Genomic DNA, 24172 nt, shown 5'->3' with positions numbered 1-24172 from the left:
CGAGTGCTCCAAATCACGAAACCTTGTAAAGCCAGTGCTGCTTCCAGTGGTTTCAGAGCGGTCGAGACAGACTCAGATAATATAGTCTCAAATTTGGAGTCAATCTCCGCTCATTGCTCCTCCAACATTACTTTGATGCAGCGTAGCATCTCCTCATTATTAGTCTTCGGCTTCCTAGGGGAGTCAGGCTGCCACGGCCCGAATTGGTGGAATCGGTCTTTGAACTAAGACTTGAAATACTTGGGATTTCGATTCTGCCAAAGTATAGTAACAAGTCACTGTCCCAACACTTTGCAACAGCGCACTTTGGGCAAACTCTATAATATTAATAAACGTATACTTAATCACATTCCCCAAGAGCTCCCATCACACACGTCTTACATCGTACATGCTCCGCCAAAAGTCCCTTGTTACAATGGTTTAAAACAGGGATGGCAAGATCTGGTCCTCGAGGCCTTGAGTCCTGCAGGTTTGGGATAGTTCCCTTCTTCAACACAGCTGATTCATGATCACAGCTCATTAGCAAGCTCTGCATAAGCCTGATAACGATCCTGTTAATTGGAATCAGCTGCAGTTTAAGTAGGGAAACCTCTAAAAACCTGCAGGATGCCGGCCCTCAAGGACCGCAGTTTGCCATCCCTGGTTTAAAAGGAAATTGTACAATATGTGGATATTGACCACATCATCCATACACATTTCTTAGATTTAATGCAAATGGATTAAATATGTAAACAATGTTAAATGCAGTCACTGGGAAAAAGCATTAATACTGAACTTTACCTTGTCCGCAAGTTTCGTGAAATTTTGCAGTGCATAGCGGACCACATCTCCGACTTTGAAGATAGGGCAATAAGTATTGTTGACCATGTCAAAGTTGCATTCATTGATGTATTTGTCAGTGATGGTGGGGAGGAAGTTGCCTCTGCACACAAAGACAAAACACAATATAGTGTATCGTCTCCGTCATACACCATATATCTGGTAAAAAAAAAAAAGTCATACCATAATGTTAGCATTTCATATTTCATCACATAAACTTACTTTGTGTAGTTGAAGGTTGGAAATCGAATACTGTTTTTGATGAAAATTGTAAAGTTTTCCACTTCCATCATTGGTGTGCTGACAGAAAGGGAGGAAAAATAAAATTGAGTAAAACTTGTTTTAAAAACTGTTTCAAAGGTCAGTTTGAATCCCACTGACGAAAAAAAAGAAGTGGCGCTAGTTGTTGGAGTAGTAGCTAGTATGCTAAGTTCTTCCTGACCACTGTCTTGTGTGCCTTAACTGTTAAAAAAATATATATATATATATATATATATATATATGTGGCAAAAGGGTCCTCATGTGCCCAAAAATCAAAATTGAGATTCAAATTCTAGACTTAATTTCATTTAAAGTGATATATATTAAATGGATGTACCTCAAAAAATTTACAAAGTTACAGCAATTTTAATGTTGGAAGGTAGAAATCCCTAATTGTGAGAAAAACAGGTGTAAAGTTTTGGTACTTGCATCTTTCAAATGTCTATAGCAACCAGTAACTTGGGAAAAAGATATGAACCTGACATTTTCAGGAACTGTTAAAAAAATCTGTGGAAAGTCCGAGATTTTAACCCTTTAAAAGTTTTGAAAGTTTGACCTCTGAACAAATGACATCAGACTTCAGAGCTTACAATTCATCTTTTGCGGCATTAGTTAAAGTTTGGTTATTTTATTGTTGCTCCTTATGGTATTTTCTTGCTTAAATTAGGTCATATTACCGCAGTGGGAAATTAGATTTAATAATTTTATGTCAATTAAGATTATTTTCTATTTGGTGTGGCCTGTGACAAGTTTATGGATGTTATATCTCAAAATGCATTTGGTCACATAAAGAAATTGTTTTGATAGTTCAACAGTTTTTTTTTTCTTTTTCCAACGTAACACATGGAATGATATTATGCGATGATATTATGCGACTTGAAGCAGACGGTTGATTCGTGACACGTCAGAGTGGTCTTTCATAGACGTGACATCGAGGAGTGATCAAAACATTTCATTATTTAGGAAATTTACAATACATTAATAGATTAACCTACATTATCACATACGCGGCATTTCAAAACGTTTACACTTATCCGAGTCACTGTAATGCTTCAGGTGCACCAGAGCACGCTGCTCTTAGCTGTCGAGTCTCTCCCTGTCTCTTTGGTAAAATGCGCAGTGCATAGTTCATTTACATTAAAGTAAAAATAGACTCGTCAAAGAAAGAGATTCTGGAATTTAAGATGATTACGATTTGGATTTCAAACCTTCGTCGCGGTGCGATGACGGTGCACTTCTACTGTACTGTACAACAAGGTAGGATGCTGTGTTATGTCATGCGTCTTCTGTTTACTTTCGTGCTGAATGGTTACATTATGGTGTATTTAAACTTTTATTGGTTTCTATGTCCATATATGTCAATCATTTGTGAAGTCACATTCCAGGTGTTCCTGTTACACGAGGAACTCTGGGTTATTCCGAGACACGTTGCTCGCTAAAGTCGGCTAATAAACATGTTGGCTAACGCTGCACTTGTCCTAACAATTGAATATTTTAATACACTTCTACTACAATTTTAACTTTTGTGCTGTTGGGAAATGAAAATAGAGACCTATAGAGGCTATTTTTGGAGCAATCTCAAACTCGACATTATCGACCTAATGCTTTATTTTGCTGAATTACGGGACTTGCCACTTTCAAACATCTAGATCATTTTGCCAGAGCGGGTCACATATACATGTCAAGGGATACGACAGAGAGAGGATTTAAATATTGAAGAGTTTTTTTATTTTTTATTTTGATTTGATTTCGTTTATTGAACATATAAACACAAAGAAAACACATTACAAGTCTAAAATATAAATAATAATAAATAAACAAGAATAGGAAGAAAGAAGAGAGTTTATATAGTTACAATACTGTTGTGTTGCAGTTTAACTTGTTTTGTTAAAGGGACAACACCATTGTATTTTAAGCCCTTCCACAGTTACCTATAGGCATATAATGATGAAATCTTACCTTTGACACAATCGCAATGTAATTTCTTATGAAATATGAGTTATTTTGGTGTCTAATTTTCTTACCGGGAAGTCAAACACTCGGTTTTAGAGATTTTTAATATGGCCTCTAAATTTCACAGGTTGCTAGATCTCTGCGTTCGGTCACGCAAGCCATCAATTCTTGAATAAACATTTGAAACAAAACGGGTCATTGCCGCAAGAAATCGTGGAAGAGGAGGGGAGCAGAGAGGTGCAGAGGTGGGCAATCTTGGTCCTCGAGGGCCGGAGTCCTGCAGGTTTTGGAGGTTTCTCACTTCCAACACAAGCTGATTCCAATCAACAGGAATGTTATCAGGCTTATGCAGAGCTTGCTGATGAGCTGATCATATATCAGCTGTGTTGGAGAAGGGCAACATGCAAAACCTGCAGGACTCCGGCCCTCAATGCCCACCTCTGGGTTAGAGGAAAGGAGGAGGAGAAAAAAAAGCACCACAGCGGTTCACGAACACGCGCCCTGTAGCTTATGGGGCAAGCGCACTATCCACTACACCATCCATTCGTATAAATTCATCAGCACAAATGTTTTACTTTTACTTTACACCAGTGTCATCCAATAGATTTTAAGACAGCTAATTGTCATTTCATTGCACTTCGGCATTGCAAATGCGAAGAATAATTGATTGCTTTGAATTCATTTGGACAGAATGTTTATTGATAAAGGCTACTTTTGTTATTATCCCATGGAGGGAAGTCTCAGAGAAAGTGGACACGCGTTTAGTCCGCACAGTGCCAACAACTCGTTTTCTCAGGTTGGGAGGGGCTGGTGCTTTGAGAGCAGAATAACCTAGAATTTCTCATACAGGGGCGAATGGAGGAAAACACAACTTTGGTCATATTTCTGGTGAGCAATTAGCATTTTGACATGGCTAAAAGCTCCAAAAAGTTGATTTTTCATGTTGCAGTCCTTTTAAGGAACAAAAACTAATCGTTGCCTTCAATTATTACAATTATTTGGCATGCCTCTTTTACATTTTGCATTATTTGTTAGTAACAGGCAGATCTAGCAATTTCACTGGACAAGTCATTCTGAGTGGTAACAAATATATTAGTTACAGGGTACAGCGTAAGGATTGCCACCTCTACCTGCCATCTTTCTCTCTCTTTTTATGTGTGGTGGATTTGCAGACAACATGGAGCCATGGAAAACTCTCTTTTGGAATGTAAATTGGACTCAGGGCGGGTACCTTTATTAGACTCCAAACTAGGGATGAGCAGGATATCCGTACAACTCAAGCATCGGGTACGAACATAACCCATAATCCCTTATTATCCATATTCGACGTTCTAGCGCTGCTCTCTCACTGCTTCAGGCTGCTTCTCTCTTTCTCTTGAAAAGGCACATCACAGAGTCCGTGACGTGACTGGCCAGTCATTTCCCACACATTACAGGCCATTTCCCCCACTCACTGACACTACTACACCACAGGCAGACTCTGTGCTCAGCAGCACTAAGCTCTGCTTAGCTTACTTTTAGAGAAAGCGACATCGATTCGCATTTGGCTTTGCTTTCGAACGAACTGCGATAGCTTTACAATGGCCGTGTGACATTTGACCTCTCCTGTTACACTGCAAAATCTAAGGAAAAGCACAGGAAGTGATGGCTGCATTGTCGCTCAAAGAAAATTTATGTTATGAGACAGTCAAAACGGCCCTTTTATGCGCATACAAGTTGGTACCTGAAGCCTATCGTCAAAAATTCAGGAATTACATAAAAGCCCCAAGCCGCACTTGCGTTGAGTTTGCTCGAAAGAAGGGAATACTTTTTGACAAGTGGTGTAAATCAGCCAAAGCTGATACTCTTTCTGCTAGGGACTCAGAAAACCAGTTATTTCTGGGTCCCCATGAACCACATACACCCCACCCCCCCAAAAAAAATATAACTGCACCTTTCAGAGTGGCTTTTTATTGCGGGCACACCTGTGCACTAATAATCATGGTGTCTAATCAGCATCTTGATATGGCACACCTCTGAGGTGGGATGGATTATCTTGGCAAAGGAGAAGTGCTCACTATCACAGATTTAGAGAAATGGTGATATTGTGTGTGTGGAAGAACTTTTAGATCCTTGAGTACATCTCATAAAAAATGGGAGCAAAAAAAGTGTTGCGTTTATAGTTTTGTTGAGTATATGAAAATGAGGGCCACTAGATCCAAAAACAAAGAGCTGACAGCAAGTGCCAAGAATGGGCTTCCAGGACCCCCCAGGCAATGCCCCGGCGCATCGATGCAGTAATTAAGGCAAAGGGAATCCAACCATCTATCTACTGAAGATTGACATATCGTTTTAAAAATACCATCCATCCATCTTTTTTTTTATGTAAAAGACTGGGAAGTATATGTGGTGATTTCTTCACATTATTCAAAAAAATTTTTGTGGGTTTTATGAGCTGGAAGCCCAAATAATGTATATAAAAATAAATAATAAACAAACAAATAAATATTTGAAATCACTTAAAAAATCTATAATCTTTTAGCCATGTTAAAAGTTTAACTTTTTGAGGATATTCAAATCTTTTGACGAGCACCCACACTGTATTATGTATATATGGTTCTAACTTCTAAGTATGAACAGCAGAAAATGAGTCGAAACCAACAAAAACAAATTAAACTAGAGCTGCGGGCAGCTATAAAGGGCCCTCCCACGTTGGGGTACTGGCACGTTTGGGTAGTTCACATTCAAAGCAGAAATTATTTGAAAATGGCATAATAAACTTTTACATATTATGGATTTTTTTTTTGCCAGGTGTGATGAGTGTGCAAAGCTCAATGAGTTTTGGGTCAATGTTAAGACCCTCAAAATCAGCCTCCATTTTATTTTTTGGCAATGAGTTGCCCCGATTTTAAAGTACATATATACACATCATCGTTTTATTCATAGCACAATATTGCTTTTATTGTCCATAGAGGACATAATAAATGAACAAATAAATACACATGTATGGATAGGTCTGATGCCACAAAAATTGGTCGAAAGTAAAAAAAGAATTCATAGATGACTTATTAATCACACTTACAAAAGTATCAAAATTTTGTACAATTAGGAAAATACCTTATGTGTCAGGTCGTGACTATAAACATACAAGTGAAGTTTGGGAATTTTTTTAAGCAAAAAACAAAAATAATTTGTACCGAGGAGTTATTGCGTATTTCATGGAAAAGGAAATATGAAACAAAAAATATGATGCCCCAACCCATCATATAGTATTTTGAAAACTCAAGACTTTTTTCAATTTTTTGGCCTAGGTCTATATAAGTTTGTAGATGTACTGTATTCACACCTGGACTCTCATCAAATGTGTGAAATTTTGAGAAGATAGGATCATCTGGGTCAAGTTAACGCAGCTTTTATTGTCACGGTAAATCATCAGAATTCGCAGCACCGTAACAGCCATGCTCTTTGGCGAAAAGTTACAATATTTGGTGTTGGGCATGATCAACATCTTAAGGCTTTTCTGACAAAATTTCAACTGGATCCCTCAAACGGGCTCGGCACAGTAGATACAAATGTAAAGTATGACATTTCTTGTCACCACTAGGTGGCGCTACATGTATAACCGAATATTATCATATAGATGTTTTCAGGCCGTGGCTATTAAGATGCATGAGAAGTTTGGGATTTTTTTGGGAGCTTGTACAGCGGAGTTATTAACCATTTCCTCTTCTTTGATGAGGGAAATATTAAAGGCAAAATTTGAGGCCCCGCCCCTGTTATTCAAAAAGTCAAGATTTTTCCCCCAGTTGTTGTCCCAGGTCTTGAGATGATACATGCCAACTTAGAAGTAAATCGGATGAAAACTGTTGGCAAATGGGCAAAAAGAATGACCACAGTGAATCTACAAAAGTGGGCTAAAATTGGACATTCAAAAATTCATAGCCCACTTCCTGTACATTTTAGGATATGGCTTCCACTGACTTTTTTGTATGTCTCGGGGCGCTTCACGTGGCTGCCAATTTTTGTAGCTCTCGGTCAAACGTGCTGGGATTGTTGCATATTTTTCCACGTTAGGAGGCGCTATATGTTGTTATGTTACTTCATAATATCAAGGCCTGAGGAGTGTGCAAAGTTTGGTGAGTTTTCGTAAATGTTTAGGTCCCCCAAAATGAGATAGTTTACAAAGTAGAAGAAGAATTCTTACAAAAACAAGAGGGACTTCGCAGCGGTAGCTGCTCGGGCTCTAATAATAATACGAACGAAAAACAAGAGGGACCTCGCAGCAGTAGCTGCTCGGGCCCTAAAAATTTCGTTGAGTTTAAAGGAATGTAAGAGTTTGTGTGAATGGGGGTTGCAGGAATGGAATGTTGCCAAACAAAGGATGCTAATTGCAGGGGGAGATGCAGAGCCGCGATAAGGTCAGAGTAGGTTGTAAACCACATTTGTTTTACACCTGGGCGGAAAAGTACAAAACAGGAGAAGCCACCCAGTGACGCTGCGGATGAAGATCGGCCAATGAAAAGCAAGCTAAAGTTAAACTGCAGAAAACACATAGTGAAGACATTTAACATTTTCAATTTGATGTTTTACTGTTTTTGAATTTACTTATAGGCATATCAATGTGATATAATCATGAGTGTTTAAAAGAATACAGTGGGATGGTGATTTTGTGAACTTTATTTGATCTTTGTACCCTCAAATGCTGTTAGAGGGGCAATGTGCATGATGTGTCAGAGTCTCTTGTCATTTAGGGACTGAAGGTCTGGGGTCAGATTTTGATTACTTCTGTTCCCCCAATCAAGAAGGGGAACTGTATAAAGATGTCTGTTTACCATCAACCTTACACCTTTGTTCAATCTAGGAGATGACATGTCTGCCCTTTGTTCAATCATGAGCCAGGAGGAGGAACCTTTTAGCTTTTTTGTATAAATGTGTCGATGTTCTGTAAATTGTGACACACTTGGAATCATCACGTTGCATTCTGATGTGATATTCTGACTGTGTCTTTAGAGGCCTCTAAATAAATTCTTGCAAGAAAACTTCTTCATCAGATCCTGAATACAATTATTTTGGACACGCAAAGATTACACTTAATATAGTAATTTAATATTCCTTCAAAATGGTGACGCCGACGTGGACTTATTGAGACGTTTTTTCGACAGCTGTGATTGATCCTGAACACCGGATTTCTAAAGCGCAAAAATATTAACAAGGTGAGTGGACATTTTATCCACGTAGAGAAATTCTGGTTGTTTGGGATCAATACAGTTGCATTTCGTCTGTGCTAAGTTGTATTTGGGATCTGTGAACAAGTTAGGGGGGTTGTAGTAATATTTCTTACGGTGGGACGGAAAGTCCTCGATTTTGAAAATTACTACGACATTGAACCATGCATGGGAGTTTTTTCCGCGGTGGAATAGGTTGTGTTTTTATTTCTTCGTATGAATAAGCCGTCAGTATATAAGATACTGGGAGTGCGGAGTGGATTAGCCGCCTGTGTGTTAACAAGGTGTGTGCTGTGTGGAGTTATTGAAACGAGGGACATAATTCCTCGGTGTGTGGATGTTGTGTTAAATGAGAAGCCGGGAAAATATTAAGTCGCGCATGGAAATGCCCCGTGTTTACGGAAGTGACGTCAAGTCGAAGCGCTTCGCCGTTTAAAACGGCATGTGACATTGAGTACCACGGGGGATTGGCTGTTGGGTTGATTGTAGTTGTGTTATTAGCCGCTAAGTGTTGATCACACTTAAGTGAGTGCTGTTGTGTGTGTTGTGCTTTAAGCGGCCTGTGTTGATCACACAAGGCGTCTGCTGTGTTGAACACCCGTATATTAACGGTGTGTGGTGTAATATTAGCCGTCCGTACATTGTTACGTTCGAGAGCTGTGTGGTTTAAGCCGCCCGTGAAGATCCGGATATATTTGTTGAAGTCGCGCAAAAGGTATTTAATATCTGTTTCGTTTTCGTCTTGTTTTTGCTTGTCTGAAAAAAAAATAAAAATTTTTTTTTTTTTGGGGGGATTAATGAGAATACTTTTGATCTGTTATATCGTAGTATCATAAGTGAGACGTCACTGACTTTATAAATATTAAGAACGACTAATTACTACATATAATGGACGACATTTTTGATCAAGACTCCGGCTGGTTTGATTTGCATAAACTTCCGGTCCATATTCTGAACTCTTCGCTGAGCGTACAGATAAAGGCTGCAACGCTCGTGATGATTGAAGCGCTCCCACCACGCCAGAGAACACAGCAGGAGCTGAGGAGCAAACGTGAGACGAAGGTTGCCGATCTCAAGAAGATTGTGGAGGACGAGGCCAAGGCCCACGAGCAGCTGATGGCCGACATGAGACAGAAACACAACCAGGCCTTTGACGAGCTTAATGAACAGCTGGAGCAGGCCAAGCGGAACAAGATGTCTATGGAGAAATCAAAACAGGCCCTAGAGAGCGAATGGAACGAGGTGCAAATCGAGCTCAAGACCCTGACGCAAGGCAAATCCGATTCAGAGCACCGTCGCAAGAAAGCAGAGTCCCAAATTCAGGAGCTTCAGGTCAAATTTGGAGACAGCGAACGGCAGAGGCAGGAGATGGCGGACAAGATGGCCAAAATGCAGTCTGAGCTGGACAATGTCAACAGCCTTCTGACTGAAGCCGAGGGCAAAAACATCAAATTCAGCAAAGACCTTTCTTCAGTGGAGTCTCAGCTTCAGGATGCACAGGAACTGCTCCAAGAGGAGACTCGTCAGAAGCTCAACATCTCCACTCGCTTGCGGCAGCAGGAGGATGAGCAGAACAACCTGCGCGAGATGCTGGATGAAGAGGAGGAGGGCAAGAGAAACGTGGAGAAGCAGGTCTGCTACGTTTCAGGCACAGCTGGCCGACATGAAGAAGAAGTTGGATCAGGAGACGGCCAACCTGGAGAGCGCGGAGGAGGCTCGCAAACGCGTCCAACGTGACGCCGACTCGTTGCAGCAGCAGCTGGAAGAGAAGACGGCCGCTTACGACAAATTGGATAAGTTCAAAACCCGTTTGCAGCGGGAGCTGGATGACCTCATGGAGGACCGGGACAACCTGAGGCAGGTGGTTTCCAACCTGGAAAGGAAACAGAAGAAGTTCGACCAGATGCTGGCTGAGGAGAAGACCATCTCCAGCCAGTATGCCGAGGAGCGCGACCGGGCCGAAGCAGACGCCAGGGAGAAGGACACGCGGGTGCTAACGCTAGCCCGTGAGCTGGAGGCCTTGGAGGCAGATGCCCTGCACTACCAGGAGGATCTTGCCACAGCCGAGCACAGCAGCGTCCAGCGACTGGAGGGCACTCGTTCCCAGCTGGATCGCCAAAACAAGGAGCTGAAGCTGAAGCTGCAGGAGCTTGAAAGCACCATCAAGTCAAAGTACAAGTACACCATCGCCTCCCTGGAGGCCAAAATCGCTCAAATGGAGGAGCAGCTCGACATTGAGTCAAAGGAGCGTCAACAAGCATCCCGGCTGGTCAGGAGGACTGAGAAGAAGCTGAAGGAGGTCGCTGAAAGAAGATTCATTGGAGTGCCTTTTCCATGGGCAAAGATGGGCACAGTTGATTCGCCTGGAAAAGCTGATCAAGTGTCAATCTGCTGGTAAAAGGGGGAAATCACTCAATGGTGATTTGAATCACATGCCCCTTTTCATCAATGCACAAGGATTGAGTCACACTGGGAATGAAGTCCCGTGACCTTTCCTGCGATCTCTGGCAGTCAGCCAGGTTCAGAAAGAGGCTGACAAACGCCTCTTTTTTCAAAAAATTGACCAACTGTCGAACGCACTTTTCATTCAACAAAGACCTTCATCAGGAGATGGCTTCGAGGGACGGACACATCTGCTATTGCGTCGTGACACTTAACCACATCACATAGTGTTATGCCTCACATTTATTATGCCCCTTCCACTGATTTTTTTAATGAATCAAACTGAATTTTGACTGCTAAGCCCCTCTATCTATCTTTCTCTCTCTATCTTTCTCTCTCTCTCTCACCTGCTATTCTTATTTCTAAACTCCAAACATAAACATTGCTTCATTTTGCGACGATCAAGATCCGCGCTGGACTTTCTCTCTAGACTATTGTGGGATTAAATGTCCCGTTTTTGAACTTATAGAAGTTCAATGGTAGGACTGAAGACATTTAACATTTTCAATTTGATGTTTTACTGTTTTTGAATTTACTTATAGGCATATCAATGTGATATAATCATGAGTGTTTAAAAGAATACAGTGGGATGGTGATTTTGTGAACTTTATTTGATCTTTGTACCCTCAAATGCTGTTAGAGGGGCAATGTGCATGATGTGTCAGAGTCTCTTGTCATTTAGGGACTGAAGGTCTGGGGTCAGATTTTGATTACTTCTGTTCCCCCAATCAAGAAGGGGAACTGTATAAAGATGTCTGTTTACCATCAACCTTACACCTTTGTTCAATCTAGGAGATGACATGTCTGCCCTTTGTTCAATCATGAGCCAGGAGGAGGAACCTTTTAGCTTTTTTGTATAAATGTGTCGATGTTCTGTAAATTGTGACACACTTGGAATCATCACGTTGCATTCTGATGTGATATTCTGACTGTGTCTTTAGAGGCCTCTAAATAAATTCTTGCAAGAAAACTTCTTCATCAGATCCTGAATACAATTATTTTGGACACGCAAAGATTACACTTAATATAGTAATTTAATATTCCTTCAATAGCCAATAGAATAATGTCAGGATGCCTTTGTTTCTGTGTCATTTAAATATTGTGTAGTATAACTATTCACTGGGGCAACTCGGATGAGACTACGTTGGCTGCTTGAGACAGAGACGTATAGAATTGTATTGATAGGGACCCGGGACCCCAGCTGTTATGTATTAGATTTGAGTGTTAGGAATAAATCCACTCGTGTGTGAAAATGCCGGCTTCCTGATACCTTTCTATTGCAGAACGAGCATGCTATTGTTGGATGGGTGGTAGTTTGGTAAGGTCACAAATTGGAGTCAGATTATTAACTTAAGTTTATATTAATATAGCAATAAATTCCAACAAGTTATTAAATACGCATTTGGGCTAAATAGCCATCTCTGACTACCCCCAAGTAGAGGAATTCAAGTCTACCGTCTTCAGGTCTTGTTCATGAGTAAGGGAAGAATACATATGCAACATCCCAGTCTCTTACGTTTTTATGGTATCAACCTCAGCAGGACACCACCCTTTAATTTCACATGTCTTAATCGTGGCTTTGAAAGCAACACATCTCCCTGTAAGAATTCCTGAGCAGCAACAGAATAAACAGTTTTAGTTTTTTCTTTGCTTATATAGTTGAATTGTGAGGCTTACCTGGAAATGTACTTGTACAGAGACGATAAACTCACCATAGCTTCCTGGCTTGTTAACAAGCCGCGTGCAGTTGCTGTCATGGGTACACACATATTTATCCTCACTCTACAAAACACACAGTTCCACCAGATTATTAAAGCTGCATGAATGGAAAATATACCATACATCTATCCTCTGAACTACTTATCCTAACTAGGGTCATGGGGGTGATGGTGCCTGGCTATTTCAGCTGTCATTGGGCAAGAGGCGGGGTGCACCATGAACTGGTTGCCAGTCAATTGCAGTGCACAAATAGACGAACAAACAACCATTCATACTCACACCGACAATTTAGTGTTCATTCAACTTACCATACGGGGGCCTCATTTATCAAGTGTGGGTACGAACAGAAGTGTGCATATAAACGTTGCCATGCAAAGTCTGGGATTTATCAATTTCATTGGTGTGTGACGTGCGTAAATTTACACACTGCTCTGACCACACGTGCACAAAACCTTGCGGTAAAACAATGAAACAACAGATATTAGGGAGATACATTATTACAGACATCACCAGCAAGCCAAAATTAAGGAGTTCCAAAACATTTCGAGTCATAGATCAATTGCAACTTCATTTCAATGAAAGCACAATAACATGAATTCAGCTATGTGAACAGGAAATGATTCCATACAATTGATGCAAAAATAACCTGCGATCTAAGTGGGATGGAGGAATTTACCTTACCGTAAACCACACCCGCATGACCTACAGTAAACCAATCAAGACGCAAGACGTCATATTTGCGTCGGCACGTGTGTTTTGCTGTGGACAAACAAAGCAATCCAGCTCCCGGTGATGCATTGCGTGGTTATACAAAATAAAATAAAATAAATCAATAAACGGCTTGTATAAGGGTGGTAACCGTTATCCCGATCGACTAACCGGCGTCCTGCTGTGGTCACAGCTTGTGTAAGAGAGACAACCGTATCCGGTTTATTGCCCTCCCTAAACCTTCAAACAACTACAAGAATGTCCGACATGTCAAATCGGTAAAATTACCAAATGAACAATACTGAGCTTTCCAGAAAAAACAACAACAACAACAACAACAAAAAAGAAAGAATGTCTGAGCTGGATCAAACTTTGTGGAAGACCACACGACCAGTTGAATCCTTCCAAAATTACCATAAACTACTACGTCTGCACTAAGGTAATGTTCTCCATTGTTGTTTTTAGCCAAAGGCTAATGATAGCTCCGGGTAGCTAACCGTCCACGCGTTTGTTGACTTACTATTTACTATTAATGCCAACCAAACATTGAAACTATGAGGTAATATAAATTCATTCTTACCCTGCTTGACAAGAACAATGTCCAGAAACTTTGGTTTTGCTGACAATTGGTCAAAGTGAGTGAGACGACTGTCTTTTTCTGACTTCTGTAGCAGCAGACAGTGATGTGTATTTCCTTTGTTTTTGGGCAAAATTGCATGGTGAGAGAGTGACGATACCCTTCACAAAAATGTAAAGCCCCCTCTGCTTACTTAAAAGAGAAATATTGGTGTCCCGAAAATACCCGACCAAGAAATCACAAGGAAGATCTAATCACTTCGTTATTACTGTGTATGCACTTAAGCTCATCTTGACCAGTTAATGTCAGAGGGGGCTGCTCGTCGCATTTAGTGGGCGGGTAGGGGCGTGCCACGGTAAGGTCAATTAAAGCATGATTAATTCATTCTTTGATTGGAACGATGATGTGCGCATACATCGCTGGATGCCCGGGGAAAACGGATAATTGTCAACGGGAATATGATGGATGTTTCAACAACATGTTAACAATGTTGGAGAGACCACGCATGATGTGCACACTCGATGATGCATACCCCCTCCCCTCGTCTCGCAGATTCTCTTTGCCCTCTTTGCCATGACTTTGGATTTCTTACAGGGATTGCTGCTACTATTTTAGTTTTAGTTTTCTTGTGATATGCTGTGCTGTGTTTTACTTTCTATATCACAATGAGATGGTTTGTCAACATATTGCAGTGCATACAGTAAAACACTGTCGTGCAGAGTCCTTGAAGCTCCCAAATCATCACTTTTCAGAAATGTCAACCTTTTTTCAACTGTTAACATTGCATCGTCAACAAGAGCAAGCCATTTCAACACTTAGTTAGGCCCTGTTCACACGGAAGCAAAGGCTATGTTCCTCAAACAAATCTTTCAGAAATCAGAAAAGTTTCAAGACATTCGAGTGTCTAAAAGAAGACGCTGAGGACGTTTAATGGCTGTAATATGAATGCTTAGTCTGGAGTGCCGCTGTAGCTAACGGAAAGCATAGAAGACAAATCAGCAAAGACAAGGAACCACTGATCTGAACATATTACTGGATAACCAAGACTTTTGAAGCTACAAGGCCGCCATATTACTGTCCCAAGAAACATTTCACGGCATACGATCCTATACATTTACAGTATCGAAATTGGAGAACATTTTGAGACAGTACTTAGAAACAGCATCTTCATTTTGATGGCACTGACATGGTCAGTGACACAAATATTTACTTTTGAGATATGTACTAAGGATTTTGAGGGAAAAAAAGGCTTTTGCAGGGGAACCATGCTGTTTTGAGGCCAGGCACAAACCGATGAAACGGAACAAAAACCATGACATCCATCCATCCATTTTCTTAACAGCTTATTCTCCACAAGGCTCTCGTCTTAAGACGGCTGCTGTGGACACCGCCCACAAAACTCTTGAGCGCTGCAATCGAGCACTCTGAGTGGTCACAAAAGACACCGCCAGCCCTTGAAGTACTTCTTTAAATGTGGAAATTGAATGGATGTTCAATTCTTCAATACACTTTTGAAACAAAATGGCTCCTTTGCCGCAATAAATTATAGTGGGAGGAGGAGAGAAAAAAACAAAAAACATTAGTGGGACACGAACCTGGGACGTTCTGCTTACAGGGTGAGCGCGCTGCTGACCACTCCACTATTCATTAAGTTAGTTTCAATAGCGCAGAAATTTTTACTTGTAGCTACCATGGAACCTTTCTGGGAAGTTAAGAAAGCCAGTTGTCATTGCACTTTGGCATTGCAAATGTGAAAGATAATTGATTGCTTTGAATTCATTTGGACAGAATGTTTACTGATTAAACTGGCTACTTTTATCAATATCCTGCAAGCATGGAGGTTTCAGAAAAAGTGGACGTGTGTTTAGGCATAGGCGGTGCGAGGGTGGGTCTGCACCTGATGATGTCATAGAGTGAGTACCTGCTCGTTTTCTCGGGTTGGGAGGGGCTGGTGCTGAGAGAGCAGAGTGACCTAGAATTTCTCATAGAGGGGCGAATGGAGAAAAACACCACTTCGGTGATGTTTTTGGTAAAGGATTAGGCATTTTAACATGGCTAAAAGCTCCAAAAAGTTTTTCACATTACTGTCCCTTTAAAACAGCATTTAAAAAGACAGCTAGTTAGTAATTTGGTCTGTAACATGTCGGTGCAGTACATATGCAAAAATGTTGATCATTGTTTCCCAAAATAAAAGCAGATGTTTGCAAATGTGCAAATTATGAAATTTTTTAATTAAAAAAGATATTCAAACGATTAATGGAATCAAAATAATTATAAATACATTTTACAATTGACTAGTTATTGAGTAATCAAATAATGTAATCATTGCACAGCTATACCAAATCGAATCGTAATCCTACTGAATCAAACTGAACCGAATTGTGCCATTTTAGAATCGAACCACCTTTATATCCGATCGGACTCAGTGTGTGTGTGTGTGTGTGTGTGTATTACAGGCATACTATGACATACTGTACATTGTTTCGAGGTCATGATTGGCATGCAGTGAATTAGTGCAGTACTTACTGTTTCATATTTATCAAGTGCTTTTCCTACAGATATTTACTGTAAATATGACTAATACTGTATGACTGTAAAATAGTGATGGAATATGACTCATCCTGTCAGTCAACTTTGACTACAAAAAAGAACTGTATCTCTTCTCAAATCCTCTTTTTTTTCCGCCTCCTTCCCCCAACTTTAATGTTTAAGATCACCAAACAAATGTAAAAATCAGACAAAGATAACCCAAGTAAACATAAAATGAAGGTTTAAAATGTTGCGAAAAAGCAACTTACAAACTAGTACCCTACCCCCACATGCCCCCTGTTTTGCCTGTTTGATGACATCAATATTGTGGAACTGCACACCACTCCTGATTGCACCGCATGCATATTTTTTCTCCATGCTTGCAAGAAAGACAAATGCTGCTTCACCCACTACAGTTCTAATTATGGGACTGCTGAGCGTAGCAAGCAGCAAATATTACTATCCTAGAAAATGGGTTTATTATGGGACTGCTGAGCGAAGCAAGCAGCACATATTACTATCCATCCTAGAAAATGGGTTTATTGTTGCGTATATTATTATGGGACTGCTGAGCGAAGCAAGCAGCAGCGAAGTAAGTACTACTTACTACTACAAGTACTTGCTACTACTATACTACTACTACAATGTCTACAAGTACTACATACATGCGTCTTTCCACCTTGCAAGAGTCAGCAGTCCCATTCAAAATTTCCGCGGGAATTTTTCTAGTTCACATCCGTGTCTGCTGCGATGCGACTGGAATTCCCCCAGTACAGACTTTCCAAAGAAGGGGCTGTCATTAATCTCGCATTAAAAAAAAAATTGTGGAACTTTTAAGTTAACTCAAAATTAATCCCTAATTTAAACTGTTTAAATACCTATTTAAAATATAATAAATTAAAAAAAACAATTGATGAACCATGTGAAATGGTTTGGTTGTGATGAATAATTTCCTACTGAATAGTTATTTATATAACATAGGTTCGTAATTCTGTGTTGATGTTTTATGATCCCTCTCCTGTCATAAGGAATCAATTATTTGAGGATTTTCCAAATTCACATAACAGCAGGGGTTCAATGTATGCCCATTCCTAATATAACAAAACTGACTTTGAGATGTTACTACCAGAAACCACAAATTAAACCGATTTTACATACCCGATTTTGCTGCAATGAGGTGGATAGTTTGGCCAATTGATTAGGTACGCCCAGGATTGTCGCCACTCCGCTCACCCAGGGCGGCGACCATCTTGGCCAATTGATTAGGTACGCCCAGGATTCTCGCCACTCTGCTCGCCCAGGGCGGCGGCCATCTTGGCCAATTAATAAGGTACGCCAAGGACTCTCTCGCCCTTCCCCACGCGGGTCGGCGGCCATCTTGGCCAATTGAATAGGTACGCCCAGGATTCTCGCCACTCCGCTCGCCCAGGGCGGCGGCCATCTTGGCCAATTGATTAGGTACGCCCAGGATTCTCGCCAATCTGCTCGCCCAGGGCGGCGGTCATTTTGGCCAATTGATTAGGTACGCCCAGGATTCTCGCCACTCTGCTCGCCCAGGGCGGCGGCCATCTTGGCCAATTAATTAGGTACGGCAAGGACTCTCTCCCCCTCGCCCACCCGGGTCGGCGGCCATCTTGGCCAATTTATTAGGTACGCTCAGGATTCTCGCCACTCAGCTCGCCCAGGGCGGCGGCCATCTTGGCCAATTGATTAGGTACACCCAGGATTCTCGCCACTACGCTCGCCCAGGGCGGCGGCCATCTTGGCCAATTAATTAGTTACGCCCAGGATTCTCGCCACTACGCTCGCCCAGGGCGGCGGCCATCTTGGCCAATTAATTAGGTACACCAAGGATTCTCGCCACTACGCTCGCTCAGGGCGGCGGCCATCTTGGCCAATTGATTAGGTACGCCAAAGATTCTCGCCACTCCGCTCGCCCAGGGCGGCGGCCATCTTGGCCAATTATTTAGGTACTTCAAGGACTCTCTCCCCCTCGCCCACCCGGGTCGGCGGCCATCTTGGCCAATTAATTAGGTACGGCAAGGATTCTCTCCCCTCCGCCCACCCGGGTCGGCGGCCATCTTGGCCAATTGATTAGGTACGCCAAGGACTCTCTCCCCCTCGCCCACCTGGGTCGGCGGCCATCTTGGCCATTTTACTACTATTAAAATTACTAAAACTACAAACACTACTTATTATGGGACTGCTAAGCACGTATCAATATCCACCCTAGAAAAGTGGTTTGACACAGATTGAGAGGTAAAGTACACCAACATTTGGCAAACGGTTCAGCGCATGCTTTCCACCTTGCAAGAGTCAGCAGTCCCATTCAAAATTTCCGCGGGAATTTTTCTAGTTATTATGGGACTGGCACATATTGTTATTCTACCTAGGACAGTGGTTTATTATTATGGGACTGCGTAGCAAGCAGCACATATTACTATTCCTAGAAAAATGGGCTTATTATTATTATGGGACTGCTTGCGGAGCAGCAGCGAAGCGAAGCGGCTGCTTGCTTGTCCACCTAGGACAGTGGTTTATTGGTGTTATTATTATATTATCTTCCACGATTTTTCCGCTAAAATGCGGCTGCTTGTTATGGGACTGCTTTGCGAAGCAAGCAGGCACATATTGTTATTCTACCTAGGACCGTGGTTTATTTTTGTTGTTAATTATGGGACTGCTTTGCGAAGCAAGCAGGCACATATTAGTATTCTACCTAGGAGAGTGGTTTATTTTTGTTGTTATTATGGGACTGCTTTGCGAAGCAAGCAGGCACATATTGTTATTCTACCTAGGACAGTGGTTTATTTTTTTTCTTGTTATGGGACTGCTTTGCGAAGCAAGCAGGCACATATTGTTATTCTACCTAGGACAGTGGTTTATTTTTCTTGTTATGGGACTGCTTTGCGAAGCAAGCAGGCACATATTGTTATTCTACCTAGGACAGTGGTTTATTTTTCTTGTCGTTATTGTTATTATATATTATTCCACGATTTTTCTGCTAAAATGCGGCCCGTACCGTACATCGCACCGGCACAAATGAGGTATCAAACGATGCGGCTCGATCTGACTCGCTGCGCTATTATTTTTCTAAGAATTCCCAGTTACCATGGCGACGCTATTCCCAAAAAACTCCCAAATTAACTCCCCATTGGGAATGAATGGGAAAAAAATCACACTTCAAGCACCTTTTTCCAAGACACGCTGCGCGCGCATACGTTATCCGACCGATACGAATTTTAGCTCATTTTGTAGGAATTTTTCCCATCTTTAGCTCAGTGTCGAAATCTTTTTTAAGGAATGAAAGCCCCCCCCCCCTGTTCGGGTTCAAAGACAGTGGCTGAATTAGCTTTCTCACACACTCTGTTGGCTAATTAGCCATCCAGTGCCGGGAACCAAATAATGTATTTGAAACAATTTCACTTCAACTCGTCACCATGGCCACTATCTTTTGTCACTAGACGTCAAATTCTCACATTTTGTAGTCACGAGTGTCTTCTTTCAGACAAACTAACTTTTATTTGGCTAAGGTGTCATTTAGTACCTTTATTTTCACCTTAAGCAAGAGAAGTCGGACTAATTCGCCTGTCTTTTACATGTTAATTTCAGGCGCCTTGCTCTCTCCATTTCTGATAAATCATAAGTTTTCAACCTGCTCTCATTTGGTCATTTTTTATCCGTTTAAGAAAATGAGAACATGCTCGTGTTCCTCAAACCCTTGCCGTTCTAACGAGTCATTTCTTGAATCTGTATCTTCAACCGTTAAGTCGTGAGAGGTTTTTGTTGAAGGGGTGCTTCTCTCATGCAATCTCAATGGAATGTGGGGCGCGTGACGGCTCCAAATCAAAAATGGATGTGCGCTCTTAAAGTGACAGTGACATATTTTTAGATTATGGTTAATTTACACATTTCTTGACCGATTCCAGTCATTTAAATTTTAAACTGTTCAGCTCATTTACATTTTTTTAAATACATTTTCAGGGACAGTGAGATACTTTTAGTTGATGTTGTTTATGGTTAACTTCCACATTTCTTGACCGATTCCAGTGGTTTAAATTTTAAACTGTTCAGCTCATTACCAAAGAGTCAGCAGTCCCATTCAAAATTTCCGCGGGAATTTTTCTAGTTGTTAATATTATTATTATATATTATTCCACGATTTTTCCGCTAAAATGCGGCCCGTACCGTACATCGCACCGGCACAAATGAGGTCTCAAACGATGCGGCTCGATCTGACTCGCTGCGCTATTATTTTTCTAAGAATTCCCAGTTACCTTGGCGACGCTATTCCCAAAAAACTCCCAAATTAACTCCCCATTGGGAATGAATGGGAAAAAAATCACACTTCAAGCACCTTTTTCCAAGACACGCTGCGCGCGCATACGTTATCCGACCGATACGAATTTTAGCTCATTTTGTAGGAATTTTTCCCATCTTTAGCTCAGTGTCGAAATCTTTTTTAAGGAATGAAAGCCCCCCCCCCTGTTCGGGTTCAAAGACAGTGGCTGAATTAGCTTTCTCACACACTCTGTTGGCTAATTAGCCATCCAGTGCCGGGAACCAAATAATGTATTAGAAAAAATTTCACTTCAACTCGTCACCATGGCCACAATCTTTGCTCACTAGACATCAAATTCTCACATTTTGCAGTCACAAGTGTCTTCTTTCAGACAAACTAACTTTTATTTGGCTAAGGTGTCATTTAGTACCTTTATTTTCACCTTAAGCAAGAGAAGTCGGACTAATTCGCCTGTCTTGTACATGTTAATTTCAGGCGCCTTCCTCTCTCCATTTCTGATAAATCATAAGTTTTCAACCTGCTCTCATTTGGTCATTTTTTATCCGATTAAGAAAATGAGAACATGCTCGTGTTCCCCAAACCCTTGCCGTTCTAACGAGCCCTTTCTTGAATCTGTATCTTCAACCGTTAAGTCGTGAGAGGCTTTTGTACAAGGGGTGCTTCTCTCATGCGATCTCAATGGAATGTGGGGCGCGTGACGTCTCCAAGTCAAAAATGTATGTGCTCTTAAAGTGACAGTGACATATTTTTAGATTATGGTTAACTTCCACATTTTTTGACCGATTCCAGTCATTTAAATTTTAAAATGTTCAGCTCATTTACATTTTTTAAAATACATTTTCAGGGACAGTGAGATACTTTTAGTTGATGTTGATTATGGTTAACTTCCACATTTCTTGAGCGATTCCAGTGGTTTAAATTTTAAACTGTTCAGCTCATTACCAAAGAGTCAGCAGTCCCATTCAAAATTTCCGCGGGAATTTTTCTAGTTCTAGTTATTATTTATTATTCCACGATTTTTCCGCTAAAATGCGGCCCGTACCGTAGATCGCACCGGGACAAATGAGATATCAAACGATGCGGCTCGATTTGACTCGGTGCGGCATTATTTTTCTAAGAATTCCCAGTTACCATGGCGACGCTATTCCCAAAAACATCCCCCCAAAAATCCCATAGGAATTAATGGGAAACCGAAGGGTTACATACGCCCACACATGAATACAGCAGCAATTAAACTTTTATTAAAGCCAGAAAAAGACCCCACCCTTCCATCAAGTTACCGTCCGATTTCACTAATTAATACTGATATTAAAATTATCACTAAGGCTTTCACATCTACACTAGAAACAGTAATCTCGACAATTATTCATAGCGACCAAACAGGCTTTATTAAAGATCGGCACTCTACTAATAATATTAGGAGACTCTTTAACCTTATTAGCATGTCACAGCGGCATGATAAAAAGGCAGTTATTATATCATTGGGTGCAGAAAAAGCTTTCGACAAAGTTAACTGGTCCTTCCTCTTTGCTGTTTTAAATAAATTTGGCTTTGGGAAATCATTTATCCACTGGGTATCAGTATTATATGATTCTCCAAAAGCTACAGTTACTACTAATGGGATTATATCTCAGAGCTTTACTTTACAGAGAGGCACAAGACAGGGATGCCCACTATCCCCTTTATTATTTGCAATATTTATTGAGCCATTTGCATTAGCCATACGCCAGGAAAGAAGGATTCAAGGAATTCACTCTGGGGTAACAGAACATAAAATTAATCTATATGCCGATGACATCTTACTTTATTTAGAAAAGCCGGCTACTTCGCTAGGGGAAGTATTTAATTTAATAACTAAATTCTCACAGTTATCAGATTATTCTATTAACTGGACAAAATCAACACTTCTACCTATTACAGAAAATTCATGGAACCCTGCAAGCCAGGACCCACACTACTTATTTCCTATAGGTAATTTAAAATACTTAGGCATAAAAATCTCACCTAAATTAACTGATTTAATTCATTTAAACTTTTCTCCACTTCTGGATAACATTTATAGTGACTTGGAGCGCTGGAATAATCTTCCTATTTCTCTAATAGGACGAATAGCCACCATTAAAATGAAAGTTTTACCTAAAATAAACTATTTTTTCTCAATGATTCCATTTAAACCTACGGCTAAATGGTTCCAGTTGTTGGACTCAGCCGTAACAAAATTTTACTGGAATAAAAAAAAAGCAAAGATTAGTCTATCTACTCTTCAGAAAAGCAAATCCAAAGGTGGTCTAGAGGCACCAAATTTTATGTACTACTATATAGCTAACCAGCTACAATATATCGTTCTATGGGCACAACCCAACAGAGACACTAACTGTTGGTTGGAACTAGAACAGAAGGATTGTAATAACCTCAGACTTCGAGATTTACTCTTTATTACAACATCAATTAAGCGCCATAATTGTTTTAAAAACCCAATGATTTCCGCCACCGTGACTGCCTGGTGGAAGGCACTAGAATTGACAAAAGCCCAAGTGGAGCCCTGTGGACTTTCTCCCCTATGGCATAACCCCGACTTTCAACTTAACAACCAACCGTTTCATTTAGCTGTGTGGGAGCAGAAAGGAATTACACATCTCCACCATCTCTTCTCAGATAATATGTTTATATCATATACATCCTTGCTCCAAAAATACAATATAGAAAACGGAAATTTTTTACATTATCTACAAGTTAAAAATATGATAAAGAAAAAAATTCCAACACTTCGGGGTACGCTCCAACCGCCTGTTTTAGCTAAAGATATTAACAAGCTTTCTCTGACAACAACAAAAAAACTTTCAAAAATATATAAGTTACTTTCATATACTGATAAAATGTCTTTACCCATCTCGAAATGGGAGACAGACTTGTCTATAGCACCGGAACCTGACTTTTGGATTCAAGTTTGTGAAAACGCATTTAAAACGACAAAACACACACATTTACAACTTCTCCAATATAAAATTATTCACAGAACATACATTACTCAATATATGATGAAGAAAATGGGACTCTCAGACTCCGACATTTGTCTCCAATGCTTACAAAACACACAGACACTTATGTTCATGCTTTATGGTTATGTACTCCGGTTATGTATTTCTGGACTAAAGTCTTAGAAAAACTTTCCGCTATTTTGGACTGTAGGATACCTTTATCTCCAAACTTGTGTTTGCTAGGTGACCTAACAACAACTGACTTACCACATAAACAATTTCAATCTACACTTGTAGCCCTTACTATCGCTAAAAAAACAATTCTTGTTAACTGGAAAAATAAACAAACTCTGAATATCGACCAATGGTCTAACCTCCTCATAAATCACATTTTAATGGAAAAAATATCTGCCTCAAATAAAAACCAAATATCAAAATTTATAGAAACATGGTCTACGTATATAGAATTTTTTAACCTAATTCCGGTTACTTAATTCTGTCTGTTAGCGAGAGCCACTACATCGTGATAACTTACATTGATGTTTCTGCATCTGGCAATTTATTATTATATTATATTATTAGTATGGGATTTTTTTTAATGGGCTTTAGGTGAACTGATGAATACACACACGCTCGCACGCACGCACGCACACACACACACACACACACGCACATACAC

At 40.6% G+C, this 24172-nt stretch overlaps 2 protein-coding genes across 2 annotated transcripts in view; one reads left to right on the top strand and one right to left on the bottom strand.

Annotated features, from left to right (window-relative positions):
- LOC144055723 (P2X purinoceptor 3-like) overlaps positions 1–24172 on the bottom strand; it is a 60942-nt gene that overhangs the window by 13395 nt on the left and 23375 nt on the right. The window contains exons 4-7 of the mRNA XM_077571975.1: positions 12392–12461; positions 12196–12289; positions 1042–1119; positions 781–922 (exon numbers count right to left, since the gene is read on the bottom strand). Of these exons, the coding sequence (XP_077428101.1) occupies positions 781–922; positions 1042–1119; positions 12196–12289; positions 12392–12461 (384 nt within the window). The remainder of the gene's footprint in view (positions 1–780; positions 923–1041; positions 1120–12195; positions 12290–12391; positions 12462–24172) is intronic.
- On the top strand, positions 9583–11872 carry LOC144055724 (uncharacterized). The gene has a single exon (XM_077571976.1). The coding sequence runs from the start codon at positions 9730–9732 to the stop codon at positions 10633–10635; it is 906 nt and encodes a 301-aa protein (XP_077428102.1). The 5' UTR covers positions 9583–9729; the 3' UTR covers positions 10636–11872.

This window comes from Vanacampus margaritifer, chromosome 7 (genome assembly GCF_051991255.1).
Source record: "Vanacampus margaritifer isolate UIUO_Vmar chromosome 7, RoL_Vmar_1.0, whole genome shotgun sequence".
Classification (NCBI taxonomy): domain Eukaryota; kingdom Metazoa; phylum Chordata; class Actinopteri; order Syngnathiformes; family Syngnathidae; genus Vanacampus; species Vanacampus margaritifer.
Note: the sequence above shows the minus strand (reverse complement) of the source record. Positions and strands in the feature narration are given on the sequence as shown.